Raw genomic sequence first — 16293 nt, forward strand, 5'->3', positions numbered from 1 at the left:
CCATCACCAGCAGGAGGCCTCTCAGACTCCAGTGACCAGAAATGATAGCATAAATTATGGAATTGCTCAAAGAGGTACATACCTGTTACACATCTCCTATCCTTGAGGGGACCCATTTGGAAGAGAAGAGAGAAGGTAGACAAATACTGTTCTGTTTAGATCCAGTCCTTATGAAAATCAAACTTTCATAACCAACCAGTGAATATTACACAAAAAAAGGAAAAATTGATGAACTCAACATGTTCTAGAGAGGCAGCCAGAGACTGCATTGTGTGGTAAATGTCAGCAGGAGAAAGACTGCAGGTCAAGGAGTCACAATTAGTATCCCATTAATATTTGAAGTTTGCGCATCAGGTGGCAGGAGAGCACAAGGGTGCTGGAACCTTTGGTTGTTTGAGCAGCTTTGGGTGGCTGTCCCAGCTCCTCAAATTGCCCATGCCTTTTATTTCCATTTATTTCCTAAAATATATGAATTTTGGAAAGAAAGAGAAAAATTGCTTGAGTTTCGCAGAGCTAAACTATTTGCACTGAGACTACAGAGATTACAGTGCGGTAATCTCTTGCTTCTCAGTGACTTTGTATATGGTGGTTCTATCTTCATAGCCAGAGCTAGAGGTCAGCAGGGGTCAGGCAAAAGCTGCCTGAGGTGCGTTCAGTATCCCTATGCAAAATGAGTTTCTGGATCATCTCAGAATCCTCTGCAAAGCCTTAAAACCAAATCATATACAACTTTAAAGCAGCTGCAGCAGAGTTCTAATTTTTATCAAAAAAAAAAATTATCAACAGGATGAACCAGCACACTCTAATGGGATGAGTGCTGGATTACGACTCTGGAAACCAGGATTTGAATCCTCACCCAGCCATAGAAACCCACTAGGTAATCTTGGGCAAGTGTCTCAGCCTCAGAGGAAGGCAAAGGCAAACTCCCTCTGAACAAATCTGGCCATTATAAATTGGAAACAACCCAAAAGCACACAATTATAAATAGCAGCAGCAGAGAGATTAGATTAATCTTTCTCTCCACAATGCCATTTTCCAGCTCTAAGTCATCCCAGCAGCTGCTATGTGGTGAAGTGGTTTGAGTGTAGGTCTACCACTCTGGAAACCAGAGTTTGGTTCCCTACTCAGTCATGAAACCACTGGGTAACCTTAAGCAAGTCACAGTCTCTCAGCCTCAGGGGAAGACAATGGCAAACCTCCTCTGAACAAATCTTGCCAAGAAAACTCAATGATAGATTTGCCTTAGGATCATTGTAAATCAGAAATTTACAATGTTGTTGAAGGCACACAACAACAACAAAGTAAAAAAGAAAACAGGTTGCATGTGAGTGCATCTGCACTGTTACTGTAGAAATAATGCAGTTTGACATCACTTTAAGTGCAGTAGTTCCATCCTATGGAATCCTGGGATTGTTGGTTTTACGAGGTCTTTAGCCTTCTCTGCCAAAGAGTGTCGGTGCCTCACAAAACTACAAATCTTCTGCAGGATGGAGCCATGGCAGTTACAGTGGCATCAAACTGCATTATTCCTACAGTGTCAATGCTCCCGACATCATGCCCATATTTTTAGAACTAAGAGCACCTACTGTGAAGTTATTTCAAAAAAACAGGAGAGAGGGAGAATGCTAAACATCCTTTTCTCAGTGCCACTGCTTTGATCAAACATGAAGCCCCTCTAACAACTTTAAAGTAAACAAAGGTGTGAGATCTGTCAATGAAGCTAGTGTCCATGTCATGTGGGGGCATGGCCCTTACATGAATAACATCTCTCATCACAGCAACCTCCATACATTATATATGGATATAATGGATTAGTAGGGATAGATTACAAAAGTGTAATTTAATTAAGAGGTTAGAATAAAATGATGAGCCACAAGATGAGGGAACTCAGAACAATTCATTGCACAGCTAAATAACCACTCACCCCAACCTATTAGTAGTTTTCATATCTCCATTTCCCCAGCATTTAAGTGTCATCTATTTATCTGATGTTATTACTAACATAAACCTATTCAAAATTCTTGGTGTGCATTGAAAATCAATACAAAATATTCCATTAACATTATCGGGGGGGGGGGGGGTAATGACATTCCTACTAAAATTTCACCTGCCTACTTACTAGGAATAAAGAGAATATTTTCTATTATTCATTTCACTGTTGAAAAATGGGTTTCCAGAACCTCAGGAAGCCCTACTGGGAAAGAATAAGAGAACAGTAAGATGTTTGTGCAGGTTTTTTTCTCGAGCTTTCAAACAACCCAAAGTGTTCTGGATACATTTTCTGCAGAGAGAAACATGTGGCTTTTCTGAGCGCACACACCACACACATTTTCTCCATGCTAAATGTGTTTCCTGAGCATGAAGCAGTGTTTTTTTTTTTTTTTTTTTTGAGAAACATGTTTATTGCTTAGGAAACATGGGTTTTGCATTTTTTTTCTGCACAGAAAAAAACATTCAGAACACTTCAGGATGCTTGAATAAAGTGAGACTACTAGGCAGAAATATTTTCTCCCACATATAAGAGAAAAGTACAGAAAAATGTTTATCCTTGTATGGGAGGATGAAATAACTGAGGATTTACATCTCTACTCCTAATAAAGGTCTGAACCACTGTGCTTCTGAGAGATGTTCCATGTTGAGTGTTAGTAAGTTTTTAGGAAATGTATTTCTCCATACTTATGAGACAGTGACCTAAACATGGATTTTTATTCTAGCCTTCCACTGTTGATGTTCTGGTACAACATTTAGCAAATTTTATGATTGGTTCCCTCTTCACATTTCTGCCTTTGCATTTTAAGATACGTTCTTCTTCTTCTTGGCTTTACTTTGTGAACGAAGATTCAGGAAGGACTCATCCATGCTTTCTACAAGCGCGTTGATGACGTTGGATGTATCCTTCAAGCCTGTGCAATGGGTTTTTCTGGTGGAGCACAGCGTGCACAGAACTGGCCTCACCCTTTAAACCAGAGGTTCGACTGCTGAGGCCTTAACAATCATGGACGGTGGCAGCAAGGTCCTCAGGTCGTAGGTTTGATTAGAGTTTCCTTCTCTTAGATGGTTGACCTTACAGGGTTAGACGAGCCCCATCTGCCCGGATTTGGGATGAGAGTTTTCCTTCTCCTACGATGGTTGCCATAAGGCTAGAGAGCCCATCCTGCCCTTTGGCGCTCTTGGTCAGACCCTTCGGTTGTGACCTGTCTGGCATGGGAGGCCCTACTGGTGGCTATTATACTAGAAACATAGAATCATAGAATCGTAGAGTTGGAAGAGACCACAACGGCCATCCAGTCCAACCCCCTGCCATGCAGGAAATCACAATCAAAGCATCCCCAACAGATGGCCATCCAGCCTCTGCTTGAAGACCTCCAAGGAAGGAGACTCCACTACACTCTGAGGGAGTTTGTTCCACTGTCGAACAGCCCTTACTGTCAGGAAGTTTCTCCTAATGTTGAGGTGGAATCTCTTTTCCTGCAGCTTGCATCCATTGCTCCGGGTCCTAGTCTCTGGAGCAGCAGAAAACAAGCTTGCTCCCTCCTCAGTATGACATCCCTTCAAGTATTTAAACAAGGCTATCATATCACCTCTTAACCTTCTCTTCTCCAGGCTAAACATCCCCAGCTCCCTAAGTCGTTCCTCATAGGGCATGGTTTCCAGACCTTTCACCATTTTAGTCGCTCTCCTTTGGACACGCTCCAATTTCTCAATGTCCTTTTTTAATTGTGGTGCCCAGAACCGGACACAGTATTCCAGGTGGGGCCTGACCAGAGCAGAATAGAGTGGCACTATTACTTCCCTGGATCTAGACAGTATACTTCTATTGATGCAGCCTAGAATCACATTGGCCTTGTTTGCTGCCACATCACACTGTTGACTCATGTTCAACTTGTGGTCTACTTGGACTCCTAGATCCCTTTCACATGTAGTTCCATTCAGCCAGGTGTCCCCCATCCTATATATGTGCTTTTCATTTTTCTGCCCTAAGTGCAGTACCTTACATTTCTCCGTGTTGAATTTCATTTTGTTAGCTTTGGCCTAATTTTCTAGTCTATTCAGGTCATTTTGAATCTTGATCCTGTCCTCTGGAGTATTAGCTACTCCTCCTAATTTGGTGTCATCTGCAAATTTGATAAGTATTCCCCAATTTTGTCCTCCAAGTCATTGATAAAGATGTTGAATAGAACTGGCCCGAGGACAGAGCCTTGTGGGACCCCACTGGTCACTTCTCTCCAGGATGAAAAGGAGCCATTGTTGAGCACCCTTTGCGTTTGGTCGGTCAACCAGTTACAAATCCATGTAACAGTTGCCTTGTCTAGCCCACATTTTACAAGCTTGTTTGCAAGAATGTCATGGGGAACTTTGTCAAAGGCCTTATTGAAATCAAGATATATTATATCCACAGCATTCCCTTCATCTATCAAGCTCGTAATTTTATCAAAAAAAGAGATCAGGTTTGTCTGGCATGACTTCTTTCTCTGAAACCCGTGTTGACTTTTTGTGATTATGGCATTGCTTTCTAGATGTTCACAGACTCTCTGTTTAATGATCTGCTCCAGAATCTTTCCTGGTATTGATGTCAGACTAACTGGACGATAATTGTTGGGATCCTCTTTTTTCCCCTTTTTGAAGATGGGGACAACGTTTGCCCTCCTCCAGTCTGCTGGGATCTCTCCTGTTTTCCAGGAGTTCTCAAAGATTATTGCCAGTGGCTCCGATATTACATTTGCCAGTTCTTTTAATACTCTTGGATGTACTGCCAGCATAGCTCACAACTTCATTAGGGTACGCAAGCCTCTCCCTGACACAATCAGAGCATAGCTGGAGGGGAATAGGAGGCCAGAAGATGACAGTTAAAGAGGGAGGAGCCTCTTTCTTCAGGCTAGCTTTTAAAATTTTAAAATAGTTTTAAAATCCTTATCACTTTCTGAAAATCCATGCCAGTTCAGAAGAGGGCAGATGCTGAGACAAACATTTTGAGGGGTTTTAAAGCCATCATTTAGAGCTATAGCAGTTCTGCATTATATTCTTTTCTTTAAAATCTTGTGTAGAGTTATATCAAAATCTCCCTTGATTAGACCGGGTGATTTTGGCCAGAGCCTGAGGACCACTATTTACAGAGAGTTGAATCAGCTTCTTCCTGGGTGTCAGAACAATCTTGACTAATCTGCTAGCTACACTAAAATTTCTGAAGGGAAGGGATGAACACACGGACCTTTGTTAGTAGCCATAGTGCTACTGGGTTGTTACACCGTCTTTGTTCTATCAAGAACCTCAGAAAAGGATGATCGTAAATGTTATTCCTAAATGGATTTAGATGTCTGCTATATTAAGAGTTTGGAAATTTTACTTTGTGAAAGTAATTTGTTCCTGTCATTCATTATACTGGACTTTTTTTAAAAGGGGGATTTAATTCCCATAATATAATTATCAGGACAAAAATTATTGCTCAAAATCCTCTTTTCAAAATGCTCTTTGAAGGTAACTTTAAGAGTAACTAAAATGAGTAATCATGCCAATGAAATGAATTGATTCCCACCAGTTATATTACTTTTTAAATGTAATTTTCTTATCCACTTTTTAAAGTGTGTGTGCAGAAGGGTCAAATAACCGACTTCAAGGGTTAGTAAGATCACCTGCTGCCTTCAAGGTTAGGTGCTGTCTCCCATCATCAGTGTTGAAATAAGACTCAGCTCATGGTTTACTTGGCTCTTTTCTAGAGGTGGATTTCAAGAGGCCCCATCTTGTTTTTCAACTCAGGCAACTAACCATCTTGGGTTGACCCTGGGCATTCTGCATGACATAATGGGGTTGAACCAGATTACTTCTGAACTGTACAAGAACGAAAGAGGGAAATCACTTATATTTTCTCATAAGACAATACTGCACAATAATGCTGCACAGGTGGTGGCAAACTACTCTGCTCTTACATCTGCCTCCCAAATGAGGAGAGGCTGCCCAACTCTGGCTGTGAAGACATCCCACCAACATAAGAAGTAAATGATCTGTGATGGAACAAAGCCTGTGTTTGCAAAGAGGAAACAGATAAAAACCCTGTATGTCAAAGGCACTGAGAAGAACATGTAATTCTAGCTGAGGATGTTAGTGAATAAAGCTTGGCTCAGTGCAGACAATAATGTATCCTAGAGCTAACACCTGAAAGAAGAACAAACGGCCTCTCCACTCCACCTTATATCCACATTTGGTTGAGAGTGTGCTTGATGATTTCCAACATCATCTATAATGCAACTTACACAAACCATGAAATATAGCTATACCCTATGATTGAGATTTTTAACCACAAAAAGGGAAAGAAGAAAAAAATTAAAATGTAGCTAATCAATAAAATTAAAAAACATAGCCATGTTAGTCTGGAAAATCAGTACACAAAGGGATCTTGTAGCACATTTGAAGGAAGGAAAGAAGTTGGTAGCATGAGCTTTTGTAGACTTGAGCTCAAGTCTATGAAAGCTCATACTACCAATTTCTCTCTTTAAGTTAGTCTCAAAGATGCTACAGGATCCCTTTGCATACTAACCAATAAAAGTTCAGTTTTTGCTCAGAATTAGCAACAAAGTACTAGTTATTTCAGGCCCTGGACCCATGGCAGCTGGTAGCTTCCATGTAAATGGAAGTGGTATATACACTCTGGATTTTAGTCAGAATGTTAAAGAAGCTATCTAAGGTGCCAGTCTATTTTAGAAATATGGATCGGCATTTTAGATAACGTCTTCTAAATTCAGACTAAAACACATGGAGGATTTGCTGCCCCTTGACATGCAATCTACCTGCAGATGCCTTATTAAATTCATGCTTACAATGGAAAAGCAAATTATTATTTATTTATTAGATTTATATCCTGCTTTTCTCCCAAAGAATGGTACTAACAATGCTTAGAAAACAAATATAATCAGTAAATAATCCAGATTACAATCACAATTTAAAACACACTAACAAATGAAAACACTCTACTAATTGCAGTTAAACCCCTTTCCACAGTGACCTAGGTTGAATGCACATAACCAGAGAGTGAAATTATTACAGGGCAGCTTGATACTTGAGCATTTTGACCCCAGTTAAGAGGCTTCCCTTGGACTTGCTTCCTTTTCCCATACACATTCGAGGGAAAGATCCTGCAGCAAGTTTGGAATCCGATTTATAGCTATATCATGAGAAACAAGATTTTACACATGCACATACTCAGAGTCAGCATGTAAAGCTCTCATTTTGGAGTGTCATTCGCAGCCATTGCCTTAATATTAGCCAATAATAAAACATTTTGATCTTATTTGACATCTAGGGAGCTTCAGGATGGACAGCTGCTTGTGCTGTGAGTCAAAAATCATTATGCAACTACTGTACCCTTCACTCTATAGTGTTTGTTTTCTTTTTTATAAGAGAAAACATGGAAGGGTTACATTTCCAAATTGAAAATGTCTCACGCTAGCAATTGGAAGGCATTGCACAGCTACTTCATCTTGCATTTTCTACACAGATTTTCCATGGTAAGAAAAAGGACAGACTCAGCAGTACAAAAACAAGGATGAATTATGAATGGAGAACATCAAAGCTTCCATAAAATTAATTGAATGAGATAAGGCAATGGCATGATAAAGGATCATCTAAACTGTCATAAAATTTTCCAGACCCATTTTGCAACCAAGGTTTGGAAACCATGCCCAATGAAGAGCATATTAGGGAGCTGAGTATGTTTAGCCTGGAGAAGAGAAGATTAAAAAGTGATATGATAACCCTGTTTAAATATCTGAAGGGATGTCATACTGATGAGGGAGCAAGCTTGTTTTCTGCTGCTCCAGAGACTAGGACCCGGAGCAATGGATGCAAGCTGCAGGAAAAGAGATTCCACCTCAACATTAGGAGGAACTTCCTGACAGTAAGGGCTGTTCGACAGTGGAACAAACTCCCTCAGAGTGTAGTGGAGTCTCCTTCCTTGGAGGTCTTCAAGCAGAGGCTGGATGGCCATCTGTTGGGGATGCTTTGATTGTGATTTCCTGCATGGCAGGGGGTTGGACTGGATGGCCCTTGTGGTCTCTTCCAACTCTACGAAAAGAGATTCCACCTAAACATTAGGGAGAAGTTCCTGATCGTAAGAGCTTTCAATAGTGTAATACCCAGAAATGATCTGACTCTAGGGTGAGTTTGCATTATTGCAGTATTTTCTCTTGAACAGTAGCCTCAGACTTTGGTCCTTCCTGTGTTTTTGACTTTCAGCTAGAAAAGAACTAGAAAAGGTCCTGAAGATCAAAGATATACAAGTAAGCACGAAAGTCAGAATTGTACAAGCAATTGTATTCCCCATTACCATGTTCGGATACAAGGGCTGGACAATTAAGAAAATGAACAAAAATGAAATAAATTCATTTGAGATGTGGTGCTGGAGAAGAGTGCTGAATATGCCATGGACAGCAAAAAGAACAAATAGGTGCAGATCAAGCCTGATATTTCCCTGGAGGCTAAGACGACAAAACTGAGGCTGTCATACTTTGATCACATCCTGAAAAGACACAACTCATTAGAAAATACGATAATGCTTGGAAAGGTGGAGGTAAGTAGAAACAGAGGAAGGCTACATGTTAGGTGGATTCACTCGATCAAGAAGATTACAGGTATGTTTCAGCAGAAACTAAGTAGAGTAGGGAGGGAACGGAGTCTTGGAGATGTCTCATCCACAGGGTTGCCATGTTTCTACATCAGTTCCAGGGAGGTTAACAACAATAACGGCAACAACAAAATTTCCTGATTGTCAACCCTACGTTTAACAAATTACTGTAAAGAGAACATCTGCAAAATACAACTACACCATGAACAAACTGGGCTGTGTTAATCAGGGACATTGGAGATTATCACACAAGAGACGGGACACATTGTCCCATCCCTGTCCCATCCTTCTTGCCTGATCATGGGAGGGACTTTCACACATGACCAGCATTGGACCATCAGAAAAGCACCAGTGAAAGTGACTGTGTGAATCATTTTAACTCACAAGTGCGCTGAACCCGTCATTCAGCCGCTTGAGAAGCACAGATGAAAATGATAGCGCAAATCAGTTTTGTATGAAAGTGGGCTGAAAAGTGCTCTCAGCCAGCAGCTGAAAGTGCTTTCTTCTCTCATTTGCAGTCTTTTGTATTAATGGAAGAACCCGTTAATACCATGATGGCTGAAAGCACTTTTCAGCCCGCTTTCATGTGCAAGTGATTTGTGCAATCACTTTCACTCGGGTCACAGACGGGATAAGGACAGGGGAGCAATCCTGTTCCTATCCTGTCCCCATGTGATAATCTCCAATGTTACTTTGGGATCCCATCCTGCTCAGACAGTATTTACCTTGCAGATCTGAACAGGACAGACCTAGGGACCTTGTGAGTAGGCCCAGATGAGGGCTGCAGCACTGTTTTAATTAGTCAGAAAGTGTTATGGAGATATATATTTTCCCCATTAATATTTTACTGGCAAACTGAGTGATGGTAGAGAGGTCTGGTTTCAGAAGGCCCTGTTCCAAATCTCAGGCTGTGGTAAGGACTGACTGTGCTTTGTTCAATGAAACCGAAGAGCTTGATTAGGATTTCAGCACCAGCTTCTCAGGTTAACCACAGTGCCACCTCAACGTCCCATTGTATTATCTTCTCTTGTGGATGAAAAGCTTCCGGTGTGGAAAGTTAAAGAAATCTAGGTGCTCAGCTGAAGACTTTCATCCAAGACTGAAGAGTCTCTGAGCTACTCCTCCTGACCCTTCTTATCTTGCCATCTAGCTCCTGCTAATTGCTTTCTAGTATCCATATCCAGAGAGTGGCAAAGGCAACCAGTAAGTAGCCTTGGCAATATGCTTGCCCAGTTGTTACTCTGTGCCAGAGACATGTCTAGGTGAAAAATATCCACTCTGCTTAATATCAAACCAAAAATAGCTGCAAAGGGAGAAGGAGCCTGGACTGGATTCCTTTGACACTAGAGCAATGGAAATATAGCCCCCAGCTGCAACACGTAGCCGCTGCTTAAGAGGGAGAAGGAGGAGAAGGAAGTGGTGGCATAGCCTCCAACTGTTCCCATTTGGCAAGAACAGTCATGGTTAATACTATCATCTCACATTTTCAGCTGCTTTTAAAATGCTACACTTTTGTAATTTGTCCCCAGCTTACTTCAGTTACTACAAACTGAGGTCAAAGTGCAAAAGTAGTTTGCATTCCATTAACACAGCAGGAGGGAGAGGAGAGGACAGAATCTTGCCCTTCCCAGTAGGATCAGGCAAAAGCAAGCTTTAGCAGCTCTCCTACCCTATGTGGTCTTCTTCATTAATAACTTTTGTCATATTAACCACATTCTGGTGTTATTTGGCCACGCACGTGCCGGTTTTCATTTGTAAAATGTGGGAGGTATGTGTTGGTGGTGGTAGACTCAAATGATTAACATCTGTCTCTAATTAAAGTCTGCTTGATCACATGGAGCTTGAGGAGACAGGCTGAGTGGCTATACATGGTTTTGGACTGTAGGATCTATTCTCCAAAAAGGTAACTTTCCCTTATTCATGAGGATAAGGATGAAATGGGTATGGGGCAAAAAGACATTATGATTAAAAATCCTGTGGCTTTTAAGCTGCTATTACAGCTGGAACAAAGCAGTTTTGGCAATAATTACCACATGTTGTCTTCTTCAACCTGTTCCTGTCATATTCTCAAAGTGCAATTAAGGCATCCATTTTCATTGATGGGGGAAACCTGTCAATGACTTCACAATCACACAAGTGAAACATCACTGCTGGGATAGGACCCTACATTCTAAAATTCCTCCATACTGCCATAGTAGCAAATCTCTAGCCCCTAGAGATTTCCATCTCAGTAGCTCTATTTTGGCTAGATAGCCACCATAACTCAGTGCCAGATAAAGGTAATGGTTAATATGATGATAAAAGAACATTGTTTTGGTCTTTGCACCCTAGAAGCAGCCTCTATGACTGTTGCCTCCCCTTGCTTTCTTAATTTCAATGAAAAGGAAAGCACTCCTGGACCACCAATCTCAATACATAAATAAATAAATCTGTATACATGTTTCAAATTTCTTATCCCAAGAGGCTAGGCTGCCACCTTCTTTGACTGTGTTTTCCTGTATGGTAACTATTTTCATGATCAAACACATTTAACTTTCTTGAATTATATGAAATGTTGCATTTATTTTACCTATGTTATTACATTCTATTATTTTATTATATATTGTTGCTTTCAATTGCTGTTTGTGGCAATTGAGTGGTGGGGAAACATTAGAACAGTGGTTTCCAACCTGTGGGGGTCAAATGACCCTTTCACAGGGGTCACCTAAGACCATCGGAAAACACATATTTGCATATAGCATTGAAATAATTTTATGGCTGGGGGTCACCACATGAGGAACTATATTAAAGGGTCACGGCATTAAGAAGGTTGAAAACCACTGCACTAGAAGGCTTATGTCTTTGTCTACATGAGTTAAAGAATATTTTTGTCTTTTCATACCTTCACCATCATCCATCCTATGTACTATCTGTAATATAAATTGTATTTTTGAAAATAAGATAGACTGAGACTAATAACCTATTTGATCACCGGTATTTTAGTTGCTACTTATTAGCAGTTCCTCTTCCAGAATAAGATATAGCTTAGAAATGTGTTCTATTATTAATAGTTTATTTAGTCTTACAAGATGCTTTTAATCAATATTGAAGTTTTTAGATTTTCTCTGAAGCTAAGCTTTTTTGTTATACTGAATAGTCACATAAACTTTATTTCTTTCATTGTTTCTTACTGAAGTGACAGTTTTAATATTTTTGTATTTCTATTTTTAAATAAGGAATATATTAATTGAGAAACCAGAATAGCATTCTGGTCCATAAATATAATCTGATCATCTTCTCTTTCATGCAGTCCAGCAGCCTCTGGAAAACTGCACAGTTCGCACTCTTATCCTACCTAATGAATATTGCCATGCAATGTAGTGACCCCTATTTTCAGGGACTCACATGGAAGCAAAGATCTGTATATCCAAAGATTCCATTACCGTCTTCTCTGCTTCCTGCAGATAACATGCACATTGCCTGTGTCCATTATATTCTGCCAGGTCCCTTGCAGTGTAACCGTCCACATCACGAATGCCTGGATCTATTTGGTGGGAGATCAGTGTCTGGCAGCACTGTAAATAAATACATAAAACAACTACCATCATCCTGATTCACACATCATCCAGGAAATAATTTATGCATGTGGAGTTTCTCTTTAATGTAATTCCCCCCCCCCCCCCCCAGTGTACCTTCTACATAAGGGTAAGAATTTGTCATAAGTGGTAATAGGACCATCTTAACGTATTACTTGCAATGCACTCAGTCTTCTTCAGGAGGGTAAGTTGACATCACATTTAAAAATTACTTTCCCATTGCACTCTATCATGGTCCATACTGTGGACCCTGCATTCCAAAATTGCTCCAAACTGCCATAGCAGCAAATCTCTAAACCCTAGAGCGAGATATACAGGATGTTGGAGCAAATTATTTGAACAACCACATTTGGCCTGCTGGGAAATGTGTGTGTGTGTGTGTGTGTGGTCATTGTTAGGGGAAATGTTCAACCAAAGTTTGAGTTGTTTCTCAGCCTTTGTTTCCCTCCATATTTCTTGTTCTCCACTCAGTACCAATAAATACCTCCAAGTGCCCATTCTCTGCTGCATCATGAAGAGGTGTTCCTCCCCAATAGTCCAGCGCAATCTTAGCACCCATAAGGAGGAGTCTGTCAGCAATAGCAGTGTGTCCCTCTCTGGCAGCGAAGTGGAGTGCAGTGGCTCCTTCCACATCCTGCGTGGTGAGGTTGAGATCAGTGAAGGTTACCTACATGAAAAGAAAATTGTGTCTGTCTCTGTTTTCACTTCTATTTGATGCTTTCCCAACAAACAGAAGTGAAAATGGAAACTGCCTTTCTTCAGTGGATCTTATTCATTCATCTGGCTCTGCTATGACCTTTCATATTTAACTGTCAAGAGCCGCAGGGGGCGAAATGCATCTAATAAAATACACAGACAGTTGGTGGAATTTGTTTTCTATACACTGTAAGCTCAACCACATAAACCCAAACAGAAAGGCTGGCCAAAGTCTTTCCTCAGTGTGAAGCACTGGAACTAGCAGGCAAGACAGCCTCAGGAGCACCATATCCCACATTGCTAGAATGACAAAAAATCAATGTTAAGCTTACGAAGAAGAGACTAACATTATTTTTGCTGCTATAGCAAAGCCTTCTTTTGGCAGCACTTCTAATGATGGGGGACTTTTCTGGACTACAGTTTCTGAATTATTTTTCTGCACTACAGTTCTCAGAATTCTTTATCCACATGGCTACTTATCATGCTGGTTGAAGGTGCCGTCCATGAGTCCAAAAAAGCAATTTTCCTAAAGATTGGTCCTTCTTAAATGGCAGATACTACTGTACTACCAATAAGTAAACAGTCCTAGTCCCATCCTGTGGTATTCCTAAAAAAGTGGGAGTAAGAGGAACATAATATGGGTTAGGGTAATTTAAAAAAAAAAAAGAAAAGAAAAAGGTCTGGGTAATGCTAGTAGAAAAATCTGATTAGCCTGAGTGGAAATCATATGAGACCCAACATGGTGTAGTGGTTTGAGTGTTGGACTGCCGCTCTGCAGACCACGGTTTGAATCCATGTAAACCCACTGGGTGACCTTGGACAAATCACACTCTCTCAGCCTCAGAGAATGGCAAGGCAAAGTTTCTCTGAACAAATCTTGCCAAGAAAACCCCCTTAAGGTCATCATAAGTCAGCAACAAGTCGAAAGCACACAATAACAAGAAACCCTATACTGGAATGATGATAGAGACATGTAAGTTAACTGAACAGAATGGTTGACATTTTCCACTAAAGAAAATGACAAAACCATTTAGAGAAGGATATTCCACTGCAGATGTCAACAATGCTTGCTCTTTCAAAATGCAAAAAGTGTAAAGTTACCAGCCAGATGACAGCGGCATAATGGCCACCACAAGCAGCTGCATGCAGTACAGTCATGCCATCATGTGCTCTCAGGTGCACATTAGCTTCACAGTCTTTCACCAGGAATTGGATGATGTGGAGGTGGCCCTCCTGGCAGGCGAGGTACAGAGGGGTTGCTCCACTCCTGGTTTGCTTGTTTACACAACTGTTGGAGGAGAGGAATTAATACAACAGTGTTAGACATAGTAGAAGGACTCACTGCTTTGTTTTAACCTTGTTCACTCATTGAATTAGGCATTTAAATCCTGCCCTTCAAAAAATAAAAAGATATCCAGAGAACCTTGCAATGTAAAAGAGACTAAGAGCATTACTATACATGGCTTTTAAACTGTGATTACACCTGGAAAGAAGCAGCTTTGGCAATACTTATTGCATGATAACACTTCTAAGCTGTTGGTGCTCTGTTCCTGTCCCATCCCTTTTCATTGAAGGGGCAAATCTGTTAATGACCTGGCAAGTGCACAAGTCCCCAGATGCAAAACATTGCTCCTGGGGCATTTGCATGATTGCCAGTCACATAGTGTCAGGGTCCACTCCTCCCTCCATCCTTTTGATGCTCTTTACAGTCTCTTTTTGTTCCCAACACTCTGCATAATTCACTCCCACCAGCAGATGTGACCATCTCATTTTGCTGTTGTTTGCTTTTGAGTCATTTCTGACTTATGACAACTCTATGGTGAAGTTGTGGAGTTTTCTTGGCAAGATTTGTTCAGAGGGTGTTTGCCTTTGCCTTCTTCTGAGGCTGAGTGTGATTTGCTGAAGGTCAACCAGTGGGTTTCCAGGGTTAAGGATTTGAACCCTGGTCTCCAGAGGCATGATCCAACATTCAAACCACTACACCACACTTGGCCTATTAATTGTGTTTATTTCTTGCCTTTACTCAGTTGTATAATATTTTGTTTTTATTTTGCCATTTCTTTCATGGTAATCAGCTTATTGTTATTGCTATTTTAATATAACATATTCTGTGTTTTCAACAGTAATATTGCAAATACTGCAAGTAGATAAAATTAATAATGATTTGTCCCTCAATGCTTATCTCCCTTGCCTTAAAAATAGATCCAGGGCCCCCGAAAAAAAAGTGTAGCAGTTTGATACCACTTTACCTATCATAGTTTTATCCTACAGAATTCTGGGATTTGACGTTTTGTGGGGTAGTCAGAATTCTCTGCTAGAGAGCTCTGTTGACCCACCAAATTATATATCCCTAGATTCCACAGGATACAGTGTTGCCAACCATTCTCACAACCATCTGGTAAATTATGGGGTGAGGGTTACACATGTAACCTACCCTAAGATTGGGATGACATGATCATTTACATTAACATTCCTTACAATAACCCTTCCTTTAAAATGACAAGATAACATATATGAAGTAAGAGAATTGGAAGCACCATACAAGGGTACATTGCAAATTTTAATAATGGCTTTTCTGTTGCTTTAATTGCCAGCAGAGGGCAACCATGTTTCTTGTATCATATATTCCTCTACAGAGTAACACAGGTGAGTCAATATACATCACTGCTTATAGATTTTGTTATCTGATATTGGGGGCATAAATACACCAAAGGCACCAAATCCCAGTACTGTTACTGAGGTTGAAACATAATGGTAAAAAAAGTGCAACGATTAATATGTTGAATTTGCATAATCAGAATGCAAATTAATAACATGCATAACTACAATTTGCATAGTATGCAAATTAGATGCCCAGATATGAGGGACTGGAATATGGCAACCCTAATTGCATTTCTGTGGCAGATTCTGGCAGGTGAAGAGACTAAAGAACACAAAACCTTCACAGGAATGTAGGTAAGGAGGCACAGTGTGGGGCTTCGTTGCCAATTTAATCTATTCCTAAACATGTACACGAAACTAATCTACACTGCAGAAATAAAGCAGTTTGACACCACTTTAACTGCCATGGCTCCATTCTGTGGAATCCTGGGATTTGTAGTTTGGAGAGGTATTCAGCCTGGTCTGTCACAGAGCTCTGGTGCCTCACCAAACTACAAATCCCAAGATTCTGAAGAACAGAGCCATAGCAGTTAAAGTGTTCTCAAACAGCTTTATTGATGCAGTGTTGATACACTCAGGGAGAGGGGATGCATTGGTGGATGGGGTCTTGTTCACATCCTGTCTCTTGATCTGTTTCTGCAGACCAGCTCTTTTTTAAAAAATACGCATTGTCTTAGGGGTTCACAGTTAGGTTCCCTTAACTGAAAGCAAATCCCACTGAACACCATGACCTCCTCCTTAGTGTGT

At 40.6% G+C, this 16293-nt stretch overlaps 1 protein-coding gene across 1 annotated transcript in view; it reads right to left on the reverse strand.

Annotated features, from left to right (window-relative positions):
* Positions 1–16293, reverse strand: part of LOC149318344 (espin-like protein) — a 32752-nt gene that overhangs the window by 11473 nt on the left and 4986 nt on the right. Inside the window, exons 3-5 of the mRNA XM_089509497.1 lie at positions 13987–14173; positions 12674–12856; positions 12037–12168 (exon numbers count right to left, since the gene is read on the reverse strand). Coding sequence (XP_089365623.1) covers positions 12037–12168; positions 12674–12856; positions 13987–14173 — 502 coding nt within the window. The remainder of the gene's footprint in view (positions 1–12036; positions 12169–12673; positions 12857–13986; positions 14174–16293) is intronic.

The sequence above is a fragment of the Sceloporus occidentalis genome, unplaced genomic scaffold (genome assembly GCF_023333645.1).
Source record: "Sceloporus occidentalis isolate IW3139 unplaced genomic scaffold, rSceOcc1.0.p SCAF_2, whole genome shotgun sequence".
Classification (NCBI taxonomy): Eukaryota; Metazoa; Chordata; class Lepidosauria; order Squamata; family Phrynosomatidae; genus Sceloporus; species Sceloporus occidentalis.